At 37.1% G+C, this 16,940-nt stretch overlaps 1 protein-coding gene across 1 annotated transcript in view; it reads left to right on the top strand.

Moving 5' to 3' along the window:
• The first annotated feature begins 301 nt into the window (after positions 1-301).
• Positions 302-16,940, top strand: part of ASCC3 (activating signal cointegrator 1 complex subunit 3) — a 344,494-nt gene continuing 327,855 nt past the window's right edge. The window contains 2 exon segments of the mRNA XM_044004344.1: positions 302-631; positions 13,250-13,396. Of these exon segments, the coding sequence (XP_043860279.1) occupies positions 13,298-13,396 (99 nt within the window). The 5' untranslated portion in view covers positions 302-631; positions 13,250-13,297.

Raw genomic sequence — 16,940 nt, 5'->3', positions numbered from 1 at the left:
CGGCCTGCCCACAGCAAAGACCTCCACGAGCACGAATAAACGAGTAAGGGAGAAGGAAGAGAGGGAGCCTGGACATAGAACCAGAAGAAAAACACGCACGCAAGCGCAAAAGCCACGCATCCTTCCCGAAGCTCTGAGGGCGTGCGCGCACGCGTATAGACACGGCCCCCGGAGGACGCGCGCGTTCTTCCTCTCACGAAACACCCCACCCCACCCCCACCATCGGGACAACTTTTCCTCCTCTTCTATTTTCACCCCCTCCCACTTCCTCCACTTACTGACCAGGGCTTGGAGGCCGCAAGATCGGTTTGGGCCGAACGTGCGAGCCGACGTGCCCACGTTGATACGTTCGATGCGTACGCCGTGCCGGTTCCTCCTGGGCCCCGGCGCCCTCCTTTTCTCCCCCTCCCCTCTCGGTGTGGGTTGGTCAGACAGTTAGTGTGTACGTCTGCGCCGGCGTCCGGGGTACTCCCGGCTGCTGTCTGTCTGAGTGACTGAGGGAGGCCAAGTCCCGGGGTCCCTCCCGGGAGAAGGAGGCGATCGGACTGCCGTTTGTCCTCCCCGCCAGGCGTGGAGATCGACTTGGAGAGGCAAAGCATAGAGACGAAAGCGCGGAAGGTAGGAGATGGAGGTATGGGAAACGTGGGAGCCCCGGCTGGCCGGTGTGCGTAGGGAGGGCGGCGAAACCAGGAAGTTGGGGTCGGCTGGAGGCCAGAGGGACCGGACTCAGCCCTTGGGGGGACGAGGAGCAGAGTTTCTGCTTGCCCTTGTGCCGTCTTCACTTCTGAGTCCCGGGCTCGCCCTCGCAGCGCAGCCGGGAGCTTGAGCTGTCAGTCGTCCCTCCCCACCCCCTCCCCATACCGGGCTTCCCTTGAGAGTCGTCACCACCGGTCATTCTTGTTCAGGTGGAAGAGCCAGGCTGGGAGGAGAGGCCAGGGACGCTGGGGACTTGGAAGGGAGTCCCTAATGAAAACATGGCAGTCAGTGCCTAAGGTGTGTCCGCCCCAGACTTGTGCAGTTTTAGGGGAGTTTTTATTCCAAGAGTGTGTTTGGATGGTTTTCTGTAGCGTTTTTATCCGAAAACGAAACTTGTTACTTTTTCGTTTTCTTCAGTGTGCTTATTTACGTTGGTTGTGCCTGGGTCGGAAGCATCTGTTTTCTGGTACAGGTGTCAAGTGAATGCATGGATAGGTATTAGTGAAGAAAGCCCAGGACCTAAGAACAGCTTACTAGGGAACTTAAAAATTAAAGAAAGATGTTTGGTTTGTTTTATGTGTGTATGGAGTATTGCCGCAGTGGAGCCTCTGTTGCGGTGAGGAGGAAAATTAATGAATTTCATTTTAATGACAACCAATTTAACCAGGTTTTTCTCTTCTTGGTTTCTCTGTTGTGAAACTTACAAGCTGTCTCTTGAGTTATTTCCAGTGAGAGCTACCCAGCAATGATAACAAGTATCAATTAAGCACCTATTCTTTGTTGGGCACTGTGCTGAGCTTATGATGCTTTATGAGAGATATCACATGTTCATTTCACAGTAGAAATTAGAGTTTCGCTTGAAAGAAGTGACGTATTTTACTCAAATTATGTTGAGTTGAAGATGCTACCACCAGATATCATGAAAATGAAAGGCACATTTCTGATTTTAAAGGTACTCAGAAATTATTTCTGTATTGTAAATAGCACTCTTCACTACTATATTGTTCCCTGTTATGGTTTATGATTAGGACAAATATTTGTGATACTACACCAGAAAAGTTACCTTTTTAACAGTGTGATAAAGGAATGGATGGAATTGGATTTAGATTCACAACCTATCCCTGACTATCAATAGCGCTGTGACCATGAGCAAGTCGCATACTTTCTCTGAGCCTTGGTTTCCTTCTCTGTAAATTAACTTGGACATTGTTATTGAACATCCAGTGGGATTCTGTATGCCACAGACTTCATTATTAGTCTGGTGAAGTCTATGGCCTCCTCACAATAATGCTTTAAAATAATCGAAGAAAATACTAAATATTAAATGTTAGTGAGTCTCATTCTGCATATTTAGTAAATCGCCTGTCAGGAAGTAGGTAGCATTCTTCATCATTGATCTTCTGAAATCATAGTCGGCCTGTGTATTGATTAGAGTTCTGAAATCTTTCTAAATTGTTCATTTTTACAGTGTTATAAATTGTTTTACTGGTTTTGCTCACTTCTCTATGCATTAGTTTATCCAAGTCTTCCCAGGAACCATCTTTAATTGTTAATTAATTTATGGAATTATTAATTAAATAAGGGAGCCCCACAAGGGGTCCCTCTGGGTCAAGTCGGGGCAGGTATGCTTGGTTTCTTGTATCCTTGTTGGGAAAGACCATGATGTCAGTGGGAAATAATTCTTCAGTAACACTTTCATAAGCCACAGAGCTTACGGGGGCAAATGTCACAGACAGCATGGAGATACAAAGGCAGATGTAATGGGGACAGGGATGGGGTAGTAGAGTAAGGCAGGCAGTGTGAGAAAAAGAATGGGAAGGGGAAGCACCACAGAGTCACTTATATAATCATGCATTGTATTTGGGAGCACTTGAGCAGCATAGACTCTTAGGAGATGGAAAAGTGCTTTGGGGGGGGAGGCAGGAGTTTGGGGTCTCATTTTTATGGGGGTTTGGTGGGGGGACAGAGTCTTATTAGTACCACTTTGGGTTTAGTTCTTTAACATATCCACAACATCTTAAAGTTATCAACATTTGGCGTTCTTCTGTTCTTACTGTGGTTGTCTGGAACTTATCCGAGGATTACTTGCCATGTGCAGTTAGCAGAACCAAAGGACCCTTACAGTAAGGCCTAGTCGGCTTCCCTTGATTTAGCACATAGTCTCATGATGTGACTTTTAGAGAATTTGAGACAGTTTGCAGGTAACTGTTGCACTCTCTTTATAAAACTTCTAGGTTACCTTTTACAATTCCTGCTATTGTTACTTTGTACTGGCTATTTATGAATTTTACTATACTAACTAGAGGGAGTGGGGGTAGTCAGGAGAACCAGAACAAGGTACAATTTAAATATATATCTCCTTAATAATTTCTTATAACGCAATAGCATTCCATTACATTCATATACTGTCATTTGTTCAGCCATTCTCCAATTGATGGGTATCTCCTTAGTTTCTTGTTCTTTTCTAACAAAAAAGGGTTACTATAATTAGTTTTGTATGGGACCTTTTGCTTTTTTCTTTGGTCTCGGAGTATTGACTTAGTGATATCTCTAATTAATGATTATAATTTAAACCAATATTTGTATAGTGCTTTAAGGTTTGCAAAGTGCTTTACATATGTTATCTCATTTGATCCTCACAATGACCCTGTGATATGAGTGCTGTTATTATTATTATACCTATTTTCCAAATGGGGAAATTGAGACAAACAGTTAAGTTGCCTATTATCATAGCTCTTAAGTGTCATGCAGGATTTGAACTCAGGTCTTCCTGACTTCAAGTCTAATGCTATAATCCACTGTGCCACCTCGATCCTTTCAGAGGTCAGTGATGGTATGTATGCACAGTTTGGTAACTTTTTGGACATAATTCCAAAAGTTTTCCGTAATGACTAGACCAATTCAGTTCCACCAATAGTGCATTAAGGTGCCTATTTTCTTATTAGTCCCTCTAACTTTTGCCATGTAACGATTGGAATGATGCCACCTGCTGGAGACTTACTGTAGAAAAGTTCCACCATGAAAGGAAGGTCTTTGAGGGCAAGAACATGCATCTTTTCTTTGGCGTCAGGAAGTGACGCTTGCTAGTGGGAGGAAGGAGGAGGAACCTGGCGCTCTGACTGGGGCTTTTTTTCCTGGGGACTGGTGGAGAAGGGAGCTAGAAATGTGCTCTCCCTTTAATAGATAGGAATCTAGGCCTTTCTCTCTCTCTTTATCAAATTCTTATTCTCCTTAATAAATGCTTAAAAGTCTAACTCTTGCTAAAGCTTATAATTTATTGGCAACCATTCATTAGATATTTTAGACAGACTAGCTAGAATTTTAGCCCTTAACAACCATTTTTTAAAAAAAATCAATTTTATCAATCTGATAGGTATGAGTTGTAACCTCAGATGTGCTTTAGTTTATCTAATTATTAATGATTTTGAACTTTTTTTTAATGTAGCTATAGACAGCTTGATTTTTTTCTCCTTGAGAACTCCCTGTTCATGTCCCTTGACAATATCATTTGGCATAGCTCTTATTCTGAATCTGTTTGACTCAATTCCTTATATATTGCAGAAATGAGACCTTTATGAGAGAAACTTGCTATAAAGATGATTTTCCCCATTTGATTGTTTCCCTTCTAAATCTTAGTTGCATTGCTTTTGTTTGTTAAAAAAACCCTTTTCAGTTCTATATAATCAAAATTGTTCATTTTCTGATCTGGTATCCTCATCTCTTGTTTGGTCATGAACTTTTCCCTTGTCCATCAATCTGAAAAGTAATTCCTTTCTTGCTCCTAATTTGTTTATTATGTGATCCTTTATATCTAGGTCATGCATTCATTTAGAGGAAAAGGTATGACGGTATTCTTGATGAGTGTATGTTAAGAATTGAGTACAATAAAGCTGGATAGGTAGGTTGGAGGCAGATTATAATAGACCTTAAATTGCAGGGTAAGAAGCTTGTATTATAGTCTATACATTGTCCCTTAAAAGTAGAGAACAAATAGGAGTGGAGGTTCTTTTGGTTTTTGGTTTTTTCTCAGTTAAGAGAATGACATAGTCATAGTCATTCCTGTGTGTAGGGACAGTTATTTTTGCAGCTATCTGAAGAATGTATTGGAGAATGGAGAGACTAGGGGCAAGGAGAGATCATTACAATAAATAGTACAGGTAAAAATGATCAGGGATCAATAAGGTGGTATCAGTAATGTGAATGGAGAAGAAAAGATGGATGTAACATACATTGTTACTCTAGAATGGATAAGACTTGGCAATTGTTTTGGGTATGTGGGCAAAGAGAGAAAGGGAAGGGAGGGCAAGAGAAGGGCTATTTAGAGGTATAAGCCTGAGTAAATGGGAAAAATTGAACAACATATTATAGTGGAAGGAGTACTTGATTTGGAATAAGAACAACTGAGTATATATCCTACTCCTGGCAAGTCTTTTAACCTCTTGAGGACTTAGTTCTTTATCTTTAAATGTATGATGGTGCCATTAGAACATATGGAGGAGAGATAATTGAGTTTGAGATGCTGGTAAAATGTTAGCTGGAGATGCTTTGGTGTAGGCAGTTGGAAATGTAGTACTGGAGCTCAAAGGAGAGAAATCAGGACTAGATATATAGATTTGGGAATCATTGACAGAGTGATAATTGAAGGCATGGGAGTGAATGAGATTGTCACAGGAGAATATATAGAGAAGAGGATTAAGGACAGACTTTGGGGGATAGCATACTTAAGTAAGTGGGAAGAATGTGAATGGAGTGGTTAGACAGGAAAACAAGGAGAGAGGAGTATCAGAAACCAAGGGAAGACAGAGTATTAAGAATAGGAGATGATAGCTAGTAATAGCTGATGCTGTTAAAAAAATTAATGAAGTGAAAGATTCTATTTTATCATTAAGATAATATTGGAGAGATGGTGGATATATCAGACTGCTAGGGTTTGAGGCTTGGTGGTTGGTGAGTTAGTCAGTATAGGTTTCTAGAAATTTGGTATTGAAGGGTATGAAAGAGAATACTTGCATGATGGGTAAAAGGTCAGGAAAGACTTTATGTTTATAAACAGAAAATTAGGAAAAATTGGTCATTAGAGAAGGTATGATAATCCATAGATTAGGTCCTAGAGAGAGGCTGGGGGAAACATGATCAAGAGTACAATGAAAGGGTTAGCTGTGCAAAGAGGATGATCTCATTCTGGATATTTTTCCTCTATGATTTTTCGTCATCCTCCTCTATCCTATTTTCCCTATTTGTCAGACCATTCCTTTCCATTATTTTTGTTGTATCTTCATATATATACATATACATACACATATACATACATATACACACACACACACACATATATATAGATATATATCTCTCTATATACATATATATCACCCTGTAATTGTGAGTATACCCCACAATTGTGTCCTGGAACTTGCTCTCTATACTTTCATTTTTGGTGACCTCATGAGTTGCCGTGGATTCACTTATAAAAACAGATGACTCCAACTAGTCTCTCTTTTGAGCTAAAGTTCTTTATGCATCAATTCTCCCTGAGAATGTTTCCTCTTTATATTTGTAAGTGGAATCTGTTTTACTTCCCTATCTGTGTTTTGACTTGGCTACTTCTAAAAATTTTAAATTTCTGGCTTTTAAAAATAATAATAACTAGCATTTTTATAGCACTTACTGTGTTCCAGGTACTGGCTTAAGTGCTTTACAAATTTTACCTCATTTGATCCTTACTACAACCCTGTGAGGGGGGTGCTATTGTTATCTCTATTTTACAGTTGAAGTAATTGAGCCAAACAGAGGTTAATAACTTACCCAAGGTCACATAGCTAGTAAACTAGTAATCCAAAACTGGACTTGAATTTAGGACTTCCTGACTTCTACTCAGTACTTGATGGACTTTCTGAAGAGTCAAAGGGTGATGGATTAGATGAGATGTTCAGTACCAGGCTTGGTCAATATACTGATTTGTTTTACTTGACTTTATTTTTTTGTTACAAGGGAGGATTCCATGCATGGGAGGAGGATGGGAGGTCATTGGGAAGTGACAGTAATATTAATGGGAAAAGAAAAAATATCAATAAAAACTTACAAAAAAATGTCCTGTGTTAAAATGAAGAACTATCCCTGATAGGAAAGTGAGTAAATAAATGAATTAGGAATAATTGAGGTTACAGACAATTATTTTAAATACAAAGAGTTAGAGCCTTCTTTAGAAAGGACTCTATGCATTAGGCTATGAGTTTAGACCAGAGGACCTCTTAGCCCCTTTCAAATTTTCAGATTTTATGTTTCTCTGACTGCAAAGAGAGTAAAGTCTTTAGAAAGCCTTGAGCCATCACTCCTACCCTCACTCTCCATTGAAGTGCTGGCGAGGTATTATCAATTACACAATAATCTCATTAGAAAAAAAGATGCATTTTCTGAAGGTCTTATGCCTGATTTTTTTCCACTTCATTCCTAACAGAGAGTTGTTTTTTATAAATAATAGTTTGATCCTAATTTTTATTTAGATGTGATATTTCTTTTAGAAGGTAACCTGTGGAGTCTTTCAATTTGCACTTTGCCTTCTGTTTGGTCATGAACGAGTGAATAAATTAAGGAAGAATCTATTAAACACTTACTATGTGTAAAGGACGGTACTAAGCACGGGGTATATAAATAGTAAAGTAAGATAGTCCCTGTTCTCAAGGAGCTCTCATAACAATTACAATATAATAATAATAATAATAATAATATAGTAATAGCTACATTTTAGGTTAAAAAGGTCCTATGTTCCTTGGGGTATAGCAGCAAAGTAGTGGGTAATACCTCCTCTTTAATGTCATTTCTACTGATAGAATCATCAGTTTCTGATGTTGAATCATTTAACTGTTCCAAGGACTTTGGTGCCAAGAACTTTCTTTCCTAGGTCTTCAATAAATATGACTGTAGCATCTGCAAGAGCAGTTGCCAGGGTTTATCTTCACAGGGGTTACTTCCTAGTATGAAGACTGTGCTCACTGGGCTGGAAGCATTACTGTTCCAAAGGCTCTTGGTTCTATTTATGATTTTCAGGCAGTCTACTAATTCTTAGGTTATCTCTCCTTGACTTGTTTTCTAAGTCATTTGTATTAAGTTTTTGTCTGTCTTTCAACCTTTTGATTTTGTTTTTAATATTTCTTGTTGCTTCCTACTCTGGACTTTCTCTCTTCCTCTGGGTTTATCACTTAGGCATCTTTCATTCAGTCCAAGGTATATTTTCATTATATCCAGCTTTTTCTTCTCTTTATTAATATGATAACTTCAGTTTCAGGGTTAGGAGCTTCAAATGTGGGTCAAACTCCCCTGACTCTTGGTTAATGTTGGGCAGACCCTACTTATTTCTGAGAGTGGTAACTGAGACCCCACCTTCTGCAGGAATTGTCTGACCATATCTCTTATTGTGGCTTCAGGCTGATATTGCGTGGACATTGGGTTAGGAATAGGCTTCATAGATGCTGTTTTGAACCTATTTCCTTCCATGGCCTGAGCTCCACTGCTTCCCTGTGCAGGGTCCTTCTCAGGGCCTACCTCTTGCTGAACTTCTAGGTTGCCCTATGGCTAGGTGCTCCTCAGGGCCTGTTTTCTTCTGTGGGATTGGGCTGCTATGGACTGTGTCTTCCACCTATCTTGGCTTATCTCTGTTCAGGATTTTTGCCGGATTCTGACAAGTCATTTTGTATATTCTGTGTCATTTGAAATATTTTGGGGGTGCCTATCTCTGTCCTAAGTTATAGGGAACTTAGCTGGGGTTTCTAATATATTGCTGCTTATAAATTAGAGACTATAGCACCAGTCTTTGGCATTAAGCATTTATTAAATCATATTAAATGTTAGTAAAAAGAGAGCACATGGCTCCAAAAGTTCAGAAGCCCTATATTACCTAGGATAGAGAGAAGACCTAGGGGGAACGTGTGTCTGCCCCCTTCAGTGTCCCAGGCCGAGAGGGGGGGGGGAGGGAGAGAGAGGGAGAGGAGAGAGACAGAACAGAGACAGACCCTGAGACCGACCCCTCTCCCCCCAAGGATTTTTATCCTCTCTCAGGTAGAGGCAGGTCACTGCACCTTGACCCAAGCTAATTGGCCAGTAACATTCAAGTCCGTTGATTGGTATGACTTGAGGGTGGTTCATATCAAAATGAGCAGTGCCCTGCTGCTCAGGGTCTGTGAAAGACAGACCCTCTGAGGGCAAAGCTTTTAGGTAGGTGTGGTTTCTAATCTCTATTGCCTCTGTTCAGAGTCTGAACTCCAACTTAACTGACTCTGGGGCTGGCCTTCAAAGAGGTCAGGCAAGGCTCCCTCGAGTGGGGGGGCGGGGTGTCTCTGGTCCCCCCCCTCCCCCGCCCCCCCCCCATCCCATTATTTTTCTCACAATTCCTTGGCTAGATTGAAGAGTGTATAGGTGATTCTCTTTGGCTTTCTTTATAACTGTTCCTTTTGTCTCATTTTTAGAGCTTTACTGGGGTGTTTCTAAGAAGGGACCTAGTTTCTTTAGATGTTAATGTGCAAGCTTTTCTCCACACTCTCCTTAGTTATTTAAAAGATGTAGTTATATTTTTAAGAGGCTTCTTTAGTAGTCTTTGCAGAAGCATACATAAATACAATTTTGAACATATTCACTTCAGCATTAGTGGTATCTTTTGGCAGCCCACAGAATTTACTAAAAATCCTTTAAAAAATTAAGACACTGGGGGCAGCTGGGTGGCGCAGTGGATAGAGCACCGGCCCTGGAGTCAGGAGTACCTGAGTTCAGATCCGGCCTCAGACATTTGACACTTACTAGCTGTGTGACCCTGGGCAAGTCACTTGACCCCAGTTGCCTCACTTAAAAAAAAAATTAAGACACTGATTTTGTTCTAATGAGCAAGATATGTTCTGGGAAAAGTTAACTTGAAGAAGAAAAAGATACAATCCAAATTTATGTATCAAAAAATATACTTTAGTCCATTATCTTGATATGTATAACTTATTTTTAATTATTTTGATAAGATTCATGTTGTCTTTTAAAATGTTCTGGCATATTGTATAAAAGTAATGGTTTTTTCACTAATATGTGACCTCATTACTAACCCCTGCTATTAAATTTCTTTTAGAAATCAGGTAATACTGTCAGGTTTTTTGTTAGGGTTTATCAAGTTTGTGGATTAGTGAAATGAAATTTAATGAGTTCTAACTGGCTTCTTTTTTGAGGAGAGTAAGGGAATTAGGAGATTACCGTTTGTTAAATGTGTCAAATTGATAGAAGTAGAAACTGAAGTTCCCTCTTTATCAGTAGGCCAACATGGGACAAAGTTTCATGTACTATTTTTCTAGTATGCCTTGATTCCGAAGTGACTGACTTGACATATAGAAGATTCATCTTTTGACTATTGGTTTCTGGTCTTTTCTGCAAAGACTATTTAACAAATTTGCTGAGTATGCCTTTCCTCTATAAACTTGCCTAGGCCTGCTACGGGTAGGCCACCTGACAGATAGCTTTGTCTTTCATCACCTTTGCTTTAGAGCTGACTCACTAGCTACTTGGTAGTTTGATAATAATACATTTGCAATTAATTTAGGTGGGTTTGATATTTTTATTGTATTTTCTTTAAGTGTCTCTTTATTTGGAAATGTTTAGTAATTTTTACTTTATAAATCTTAGATGTAGCTTGGTTGATAATTGAATTCGGGGAATTTTTTGCGGTTTGTGGTTGTTTTGAATGAAACTTCCCTTTTTATTATTTCCTCTTGGATTTTATTGTTAAATAATGAAGGAAAGAAAGAAGGAAGGAAGGATTCATTGAGCACTTTCTATAGATATATTGTTAGTTTTTGTAGTTTCATCTTGTATCCAGGTACTTTACAGAAGCTATTTTGTCTCAATTTGTTTCTTAGCTGAGTTTCTGGGATTTTGAAAGTAACCATTATGTGTCATACTCAAATGGAAATAGTTCTCTCTACTCTTTTCCTTATTGCTACTTCTAAAATTTCAAGGATTATGCCATGTAACAATGGGAAAGGGGGAAATTCTTACTTTACTCCTGTATTTATTTAGAAAATGCTACCTTTTGGTTTTATGGAGATTTTTTTTAATCATTCTAGATTGGTTTTCTATGCTTGTACTTTACAGAATTTTTTTTCATAAATGAGCTTTATATTTTGTTAGAGGCTTTTGTGGCTTCTTTGTTATATAATCATGTAGTTTGATATATTTTTATGTGATTAATTATCTTCCATGTTTTGTATAAATATAGTTTAATTATGGTGAATACTTTTTCAGATTATGTTGCTTTAATATTTTTTTTTGTTGCCAGGTTTATATTTCAATATAATTTGAATCAGTAATATTCATTAGTAAAATTGATCTGTATTTCTTAGAGTTATCCTTCTCTGATTTAGTACTCATTACAATTATGTTGTGTTGAGTTGTGTTGTTTGTTCTTTGTTCTAAAAGAGGACCATGACACCAGGGTGATGTCAGGACTTGCAGTAATTTGGATTTAATTGAGGGAGGCCTATGCAAAGTCACTAACCTCACTCTCTCCTCCAGAGCCATCTGGGTCCAGTGGCAAGATATATATCAGGATGACTCGATATGGGCCAAGATATTTAAGGCAATTTAGGTTAAGTGATTTGCCCAGGATCACACAGCTAATGTCTGAGGTCAGATTTTTATTCGGGTTCTCCCAACTTCAGGGCCAGTGTGTTCTATCGACTACACCACCTAGCATTACAGCTATATTTGTGTCATGAAAGCAGTTTGATAGAGTATATTTTTTTTTCTTTGAAGTATATCTTGTTCTTTAGATAGAGTATATTTTGTTCTTTAAAAGCTTGATATAATTCATTTGTAAATTCATCAGGACCAAGGTAGGTAGTTCTTTTACAACTAAAATTTACTTTTGTTTTTGAAATTGCATCTCTTTGAAATTAGGATCTTTATTTCCTGTCTGTTAATTTGAGTATTACATATTTTTGTAGATAATCTCTCTTTTAACTTTTCCATTTTGATGTCTTATCATTGTATAGTAGGTGCTATTGTTTTATTTCTTTATTGTGGTTTTACCTTGTTCATTTTTTATTTGGTTACTTTGCAGGGTTTCTTAAAAGAAAAGAAAAACACCTTTCTCACCATTTTAAATGTCTATATTGTGTGTTAAACTTTGAGGTTAACAAATTGGGTGCTACAGTCCCAGTATTGCATTAGTTTAATAATTGGTTAAATGCAAGATTATAGATAAGAGTATATATGTTATTTAAACTAAGAGATCTTATTTATGTTTTTCAAACATTTTGAGACATTTGCCCAAGAAGGAAAAATCCTTGAGAAACTATTTGCCCTTTTCCAAAGTATAAATTAATGGAAATATTTGCTGCATAGTGGGTGAATCAAAAAAATAAATCCTTATACAAACCATCCTTGAGAAAAGCTCTGACATTTGAAATGTCATGACTATAAATTTTGGAAGATTACATATGGATATTTAATTAAAATAATGGAAATTCATTTATCTCTTTCTGTTTTGCTTCTAAATTCTTGACAACATATTACAAAATATATCATGGCACTGTTTCTTTGAACTTGCTTAAGATAATTGACTCATGTAAATTGACTAGTTGTATTAATAAGACTTCAGAGAGAAAGTAAAAATTGTTCAATTTTTATTGTCAGAAACCCTTGTGACTGTAGGCTGTGGATGAAAAAAAATGCAATGAAGGAGGCTAAGGTGGAGACTAACAATATAGATGTGTTCATGTTTCATATTAGGACAATATCTTTGTTTCTAAGGTGAACTCAATATAGAAGTCTGAATATTTTTAACTAACAGCTTAGGAAACTAACAATGTTTCAAGGCAGAAACAATTTTGGACGCTTTATTTTTAACTAGTGTATAAAATAATAATAATTTTTTGTTGTCTTTGAAAGACAAAAAAACATTACTTTTGAAAAAATAGAATGCCAAAGTTTTCCTGGTAGGAAAACATGATCAATGTGTACATGCTCTTAAGTCACTGCAGTGTTAACTAGAATTGCTGTGGATGTAGCATTAGGAGCTCTAGAGATGCTATATCATTTAGAAAGATGTCAGCAAATTTAGACATACAAAAGAATCACCTTTTTTTTCTTTTTTTTTTTTACACTTTTTTTGACTTATGCAGAATTTAGTTTCTGTTATTCATTTAACTGAGCCCTGTGATGACATAGAACCACCTGCGGGAAGATAGTTAATCTTGCCTGAGTGAGAAGCATATGAATTTAGCCCCCCCAACCCTCATTATTTTCATAGTATTTTAACATTTCCTTATTCTGAGGGAATTCTACTACATGTCCCTAAGGAGTGTTGAGAATTTGCCACATACATTTTTTAACTAGTAATAATTTTATCATAACAAATGAAATATATTAACAGTAGATATATTTAAATACCTTTGTGTTGAAAAGATGGAAGACAAGTCTTTAAGCATTTATAATTGCTGTTTCAGCAATTGTTTTTCCTGTAGAGATGAATTTGTTTGACTTGATTGCTAAAGAAAAAACAACCAAATAATTTTTTTTTCTGTTTCAGGTTTTAGGAATTGAAATAAGATTTCATTTTTTTCTTATGGATCACTGAATGAATGATATGGATTTACCTCGTCTTACAGGAGCATTGCGCTCCTTCTCAAATGTCACCAAACAAGATGATTATAATGAAGAATCAGCTGACTTAATGGTAACAATTTTTATATGAAAGATTTTGTAAAACACTCAAATATCCACAAAGACTCACATATCCTTAGTCATGTAAAGATTCTTTCTATAAGATCATCTGTAAGGTAATCTGCTAAGTAGATGTTAGCCATATGGATTCAAGGTAAATTGATAGTCCTTCACTTAGGTTATCACTACACCTTGTCTGATTGAAACAGACAGTAGTAGAACAGGGTGGTGTATTTTTGAGTTTGTGCTGTTGTTCAGTCGTTTTAAGTCATGTCTGACTCTGTCTCACCCTTTGGGGTTCTCTTGGCAAAGATACTGGAGTGTTTTGCCATTTACTTCTCAAATTCATTTTACATATGAGGAACTGAGGCAAACAAAGTTGAATGACTTGTTGAGTGTCATATAGCTATGAAGTGTTTGAGGCAGGATTGGAACTCATGAAGATGAGTCTTCTTAATTCCAAACCTAATGCTCTATCCACTGTGCCACTTAGCTGCCTTGAGTTTGTGCACAGTCTCAGAACTTAGCTAAGTGGAGCCTTTCCTCACATGTTATATTTACATTAACAGTGGACCGATAACATGGTTGTGAGAACTGGTTTCCTAAAGAAGTGGTTTCCTCTTTCCTTGGATGGGATAGCTACTTCTATGCTTATGTTTCCTTTTGTATTCTTTTCCACTGGGTTTTTTTCCTTCTGATTTTCAGTTCTAAATTCTCTCCCTTCATGCTCCCCCCCCCCTCAATTGAGAAGGCAAGAAATAGCAATACTCATTATAAACATATGAAGTCATGTAAAACATTTCCATATTAACCATGTTACAGGGGGGAAAAAAACCAGTAACACTTTTGGGAGGGGGCAATGACGGTTAAGTGACTTGCTCAGGGTCACACAGCTAGTAAGTGTCAAGTGTCTGAGGTCGGATTTGAGCTCAGGTCCTCCTCCTGAATCCAGGGCTGGTGCTTTATCCACTGCTCCACCTAGTTGCCCCCTACAATAAAACCTTTTTTAAAATGAAATAATTATTCTTCAGTCTGCACTGAGTCCATCAATTTCTATTAGAAAGTTGATAGCATTTTTCATTGTGAATCATTTGGAATTATTGTGAATCATTGCATTGATCAGAGTTGCTAAATCTTTCACAGTTAATTACTGTTATAATATTGCTGTTACTGTATACATTGTTCTCCTGGTTCTGCTCACTTCTTTTTGTATTAATAATTCATATGTCTTCCCAGGTTTTTTGAAATCATCCCCTTCATCATTGATTACAATGTAATAGTATTCCATCACAATCATATACCATAACTTTTCAGCCATTCCCCAATTGATGGGCTTCCACACGATTTCCAATTTTTTGCCACCACAAAAGGAGTTGCTATAAATATTTTTATCTATATGTAACTTTTACCTTTTTAAAAAAAATTTCCTTGAGGTTTAGACCTATTAAAGGTTAAGCACAGTTTTATAGCCTTTTGAATATAATTCCAAATTTTTCTCTAGAATGATTGTACATTTCACAGCTCCTACAACAGTGCATCAATGTGCTTTTTTTTTCATCTCTTCCAGCATTTGTCATCTTCTTTTTCTGTCATCTTCGTTTGAAGAATGTAAAGTGTTGCATCAAAGTTATTTTAATTTGCATTTTTCTAATTATTAGTGATTTAGAGCATTATTTTATATGGCTATTGAGAGCTTTGATTTCTTCTTCTGAAAACTGTCTGTTTATATCCTGTGATCATTTATCAATTAGGGAGTGGCTTTTATTACAAATTTGGCTCTGTTTTCCATATATATTTGAGAAGTGAGACCTTTGTTAGAGAAACTTGCTATAAAAATTTTTCCCCAATTTCCTTCTTTCTAATTTTGGCTGCATTGCTTTTGTTTGTGCAAAATCTTTTTAAGTTAATGTAAATAAACTCATCCATTTTATTGCCCATGACCTCTCTATCTCTTGTTTAGTTATAAAGTTTTCTTCTCTCCATAGATCTGACAGGTACTTTTCTCTGTGCTTTCCTAATTTGCTTATATCACCCTTTATTTCTCTATCATGTACCCATTTTGAGCTTATCTTGGTATGCAGTGTGAGATGTTGGTATATACCTGGTTTCTGCCAGATTAATAGCAGTTTTTGTCAGATCATGAGTTCTTGCCCCAATGGCTGTGATCTTTGAGCTTATCAAACACTAGGTTACTCTGCTTGTTTGCTTTTGTATATTATGTATATAATCTATTCCATGGATGAACCATTCTCTTATCCAGTACCAAATTGTTTTGATGATTAGCACTTCATAATATAGTTTGAGCTTGGGAACTGCTATAACATTCCCTTGATATTCTTGACCTTTTGCTTGTTATTTTTTTCCTAGTTCTATAAAGTAATTCTTTGGTAGTCTGATTGATATGGCATGTCCCCTGTATTCTTTTTTTTTTTTTTGGCAGGGCAATGAGGGTTAAGTGACTTGCCCAAGTGTTAAGTGTCTGAGGCTGGATTTGAACTCAGGTCTTCCTGAATCCAGGGCTGGTGCTTTATCCACTGCACCACCTGGCTGCCCCTCTCATTCCTTTTTAATCTTAGTGCCTTCTGCCTTTGACTACCCCCAATTTTTTCCGTGCGTGCATTGTTAGTATATTGTCTTCTCCATTAAACTATGATAACCAAAGCTGTTTTTTGCTTGATTTTGTATTCTCAGAACTTAGTACAGTACCTGGCACCATAGTAGGTGCTTAGTAAATGCTTTTTGACTGAATGTCAGGATATATAAGTAGTTGTTGATTTCTGAAGTGAAGTTTATGTCCTCAAATGCTATATTTTATTCAAGAAACATGAATATCCTTTGTTAAATTAGTTGTTTCTTTACTTAAAATAAAAATGTTAAGTAAAGAAACAACTAATTTAACAAAGGATATTCATGTTTCTTGAATAAAATATAGCATTTGAGCTATATTTTGAATAACATATAAAATATAGCATTCTATCAGACAAGAAAGGCTTTTTTGTAATGGATATAGCCAATTATGTTCCTAATTTTGAAAGTCTATATCCTGCTTATTTTAGCATTTCAGAATCCCAAGTTACTTCTAAGGCTATTTGAGGTGCCACCTCCCAAGGAAAGCCTTGCTGATCTCCCTTGTTAATGTTCTCATTCCTTCAATGGTACTTGTATCTACTTATTTGTGTGCACATTACATTTTTCAGTAGAATGTAAGTTCCTTGAGGAGAGTAAATGTTTTCTACTTTGGTTTTTGTATCCCTACCACCTGCCATAGGGCCTTGCAAGGTGTAGGTGTTTTAGTAAAGGTTTGTTGAATTATCCTTAAAATTGTGCCTTTATAGGCACAAACTTTGACTCAAACTTTAAAAAAGACACAGTAATAATACATGACTGTTCTTATAATGAACACACACTTGATAATATTATGAAATATTTAAAGCTTTTAACATGGAGTCAAACCTGGATTTGAATCCCTGTAACAGGAACTTTTTAGCCCTGTGACTCTGTACAAGTTACTTAGCTCTCTTGTCCTCATTTATCTGTAAAGTGAGGATTAATAATGG

Source organism: Dromiciops gliroides, chromosome 4, assembly GCF_019393635.1.
Source record: "Dromiciops gliroides isolate mDroGli1 chromosome 4, mDroGli1.pri, whole genome shotgun sequence".
NCBI classification, from domain to species: domain Eukaryota; kingdom Metazoa; phylum Chordata; class Mammalia; order Microbiotheria; family Microbiotheriidae; genus Dromiciops; species Dromiciops gliroides.
This window is presented reverse-complemented; position numbering and strand designations above follow the sequence as displayed.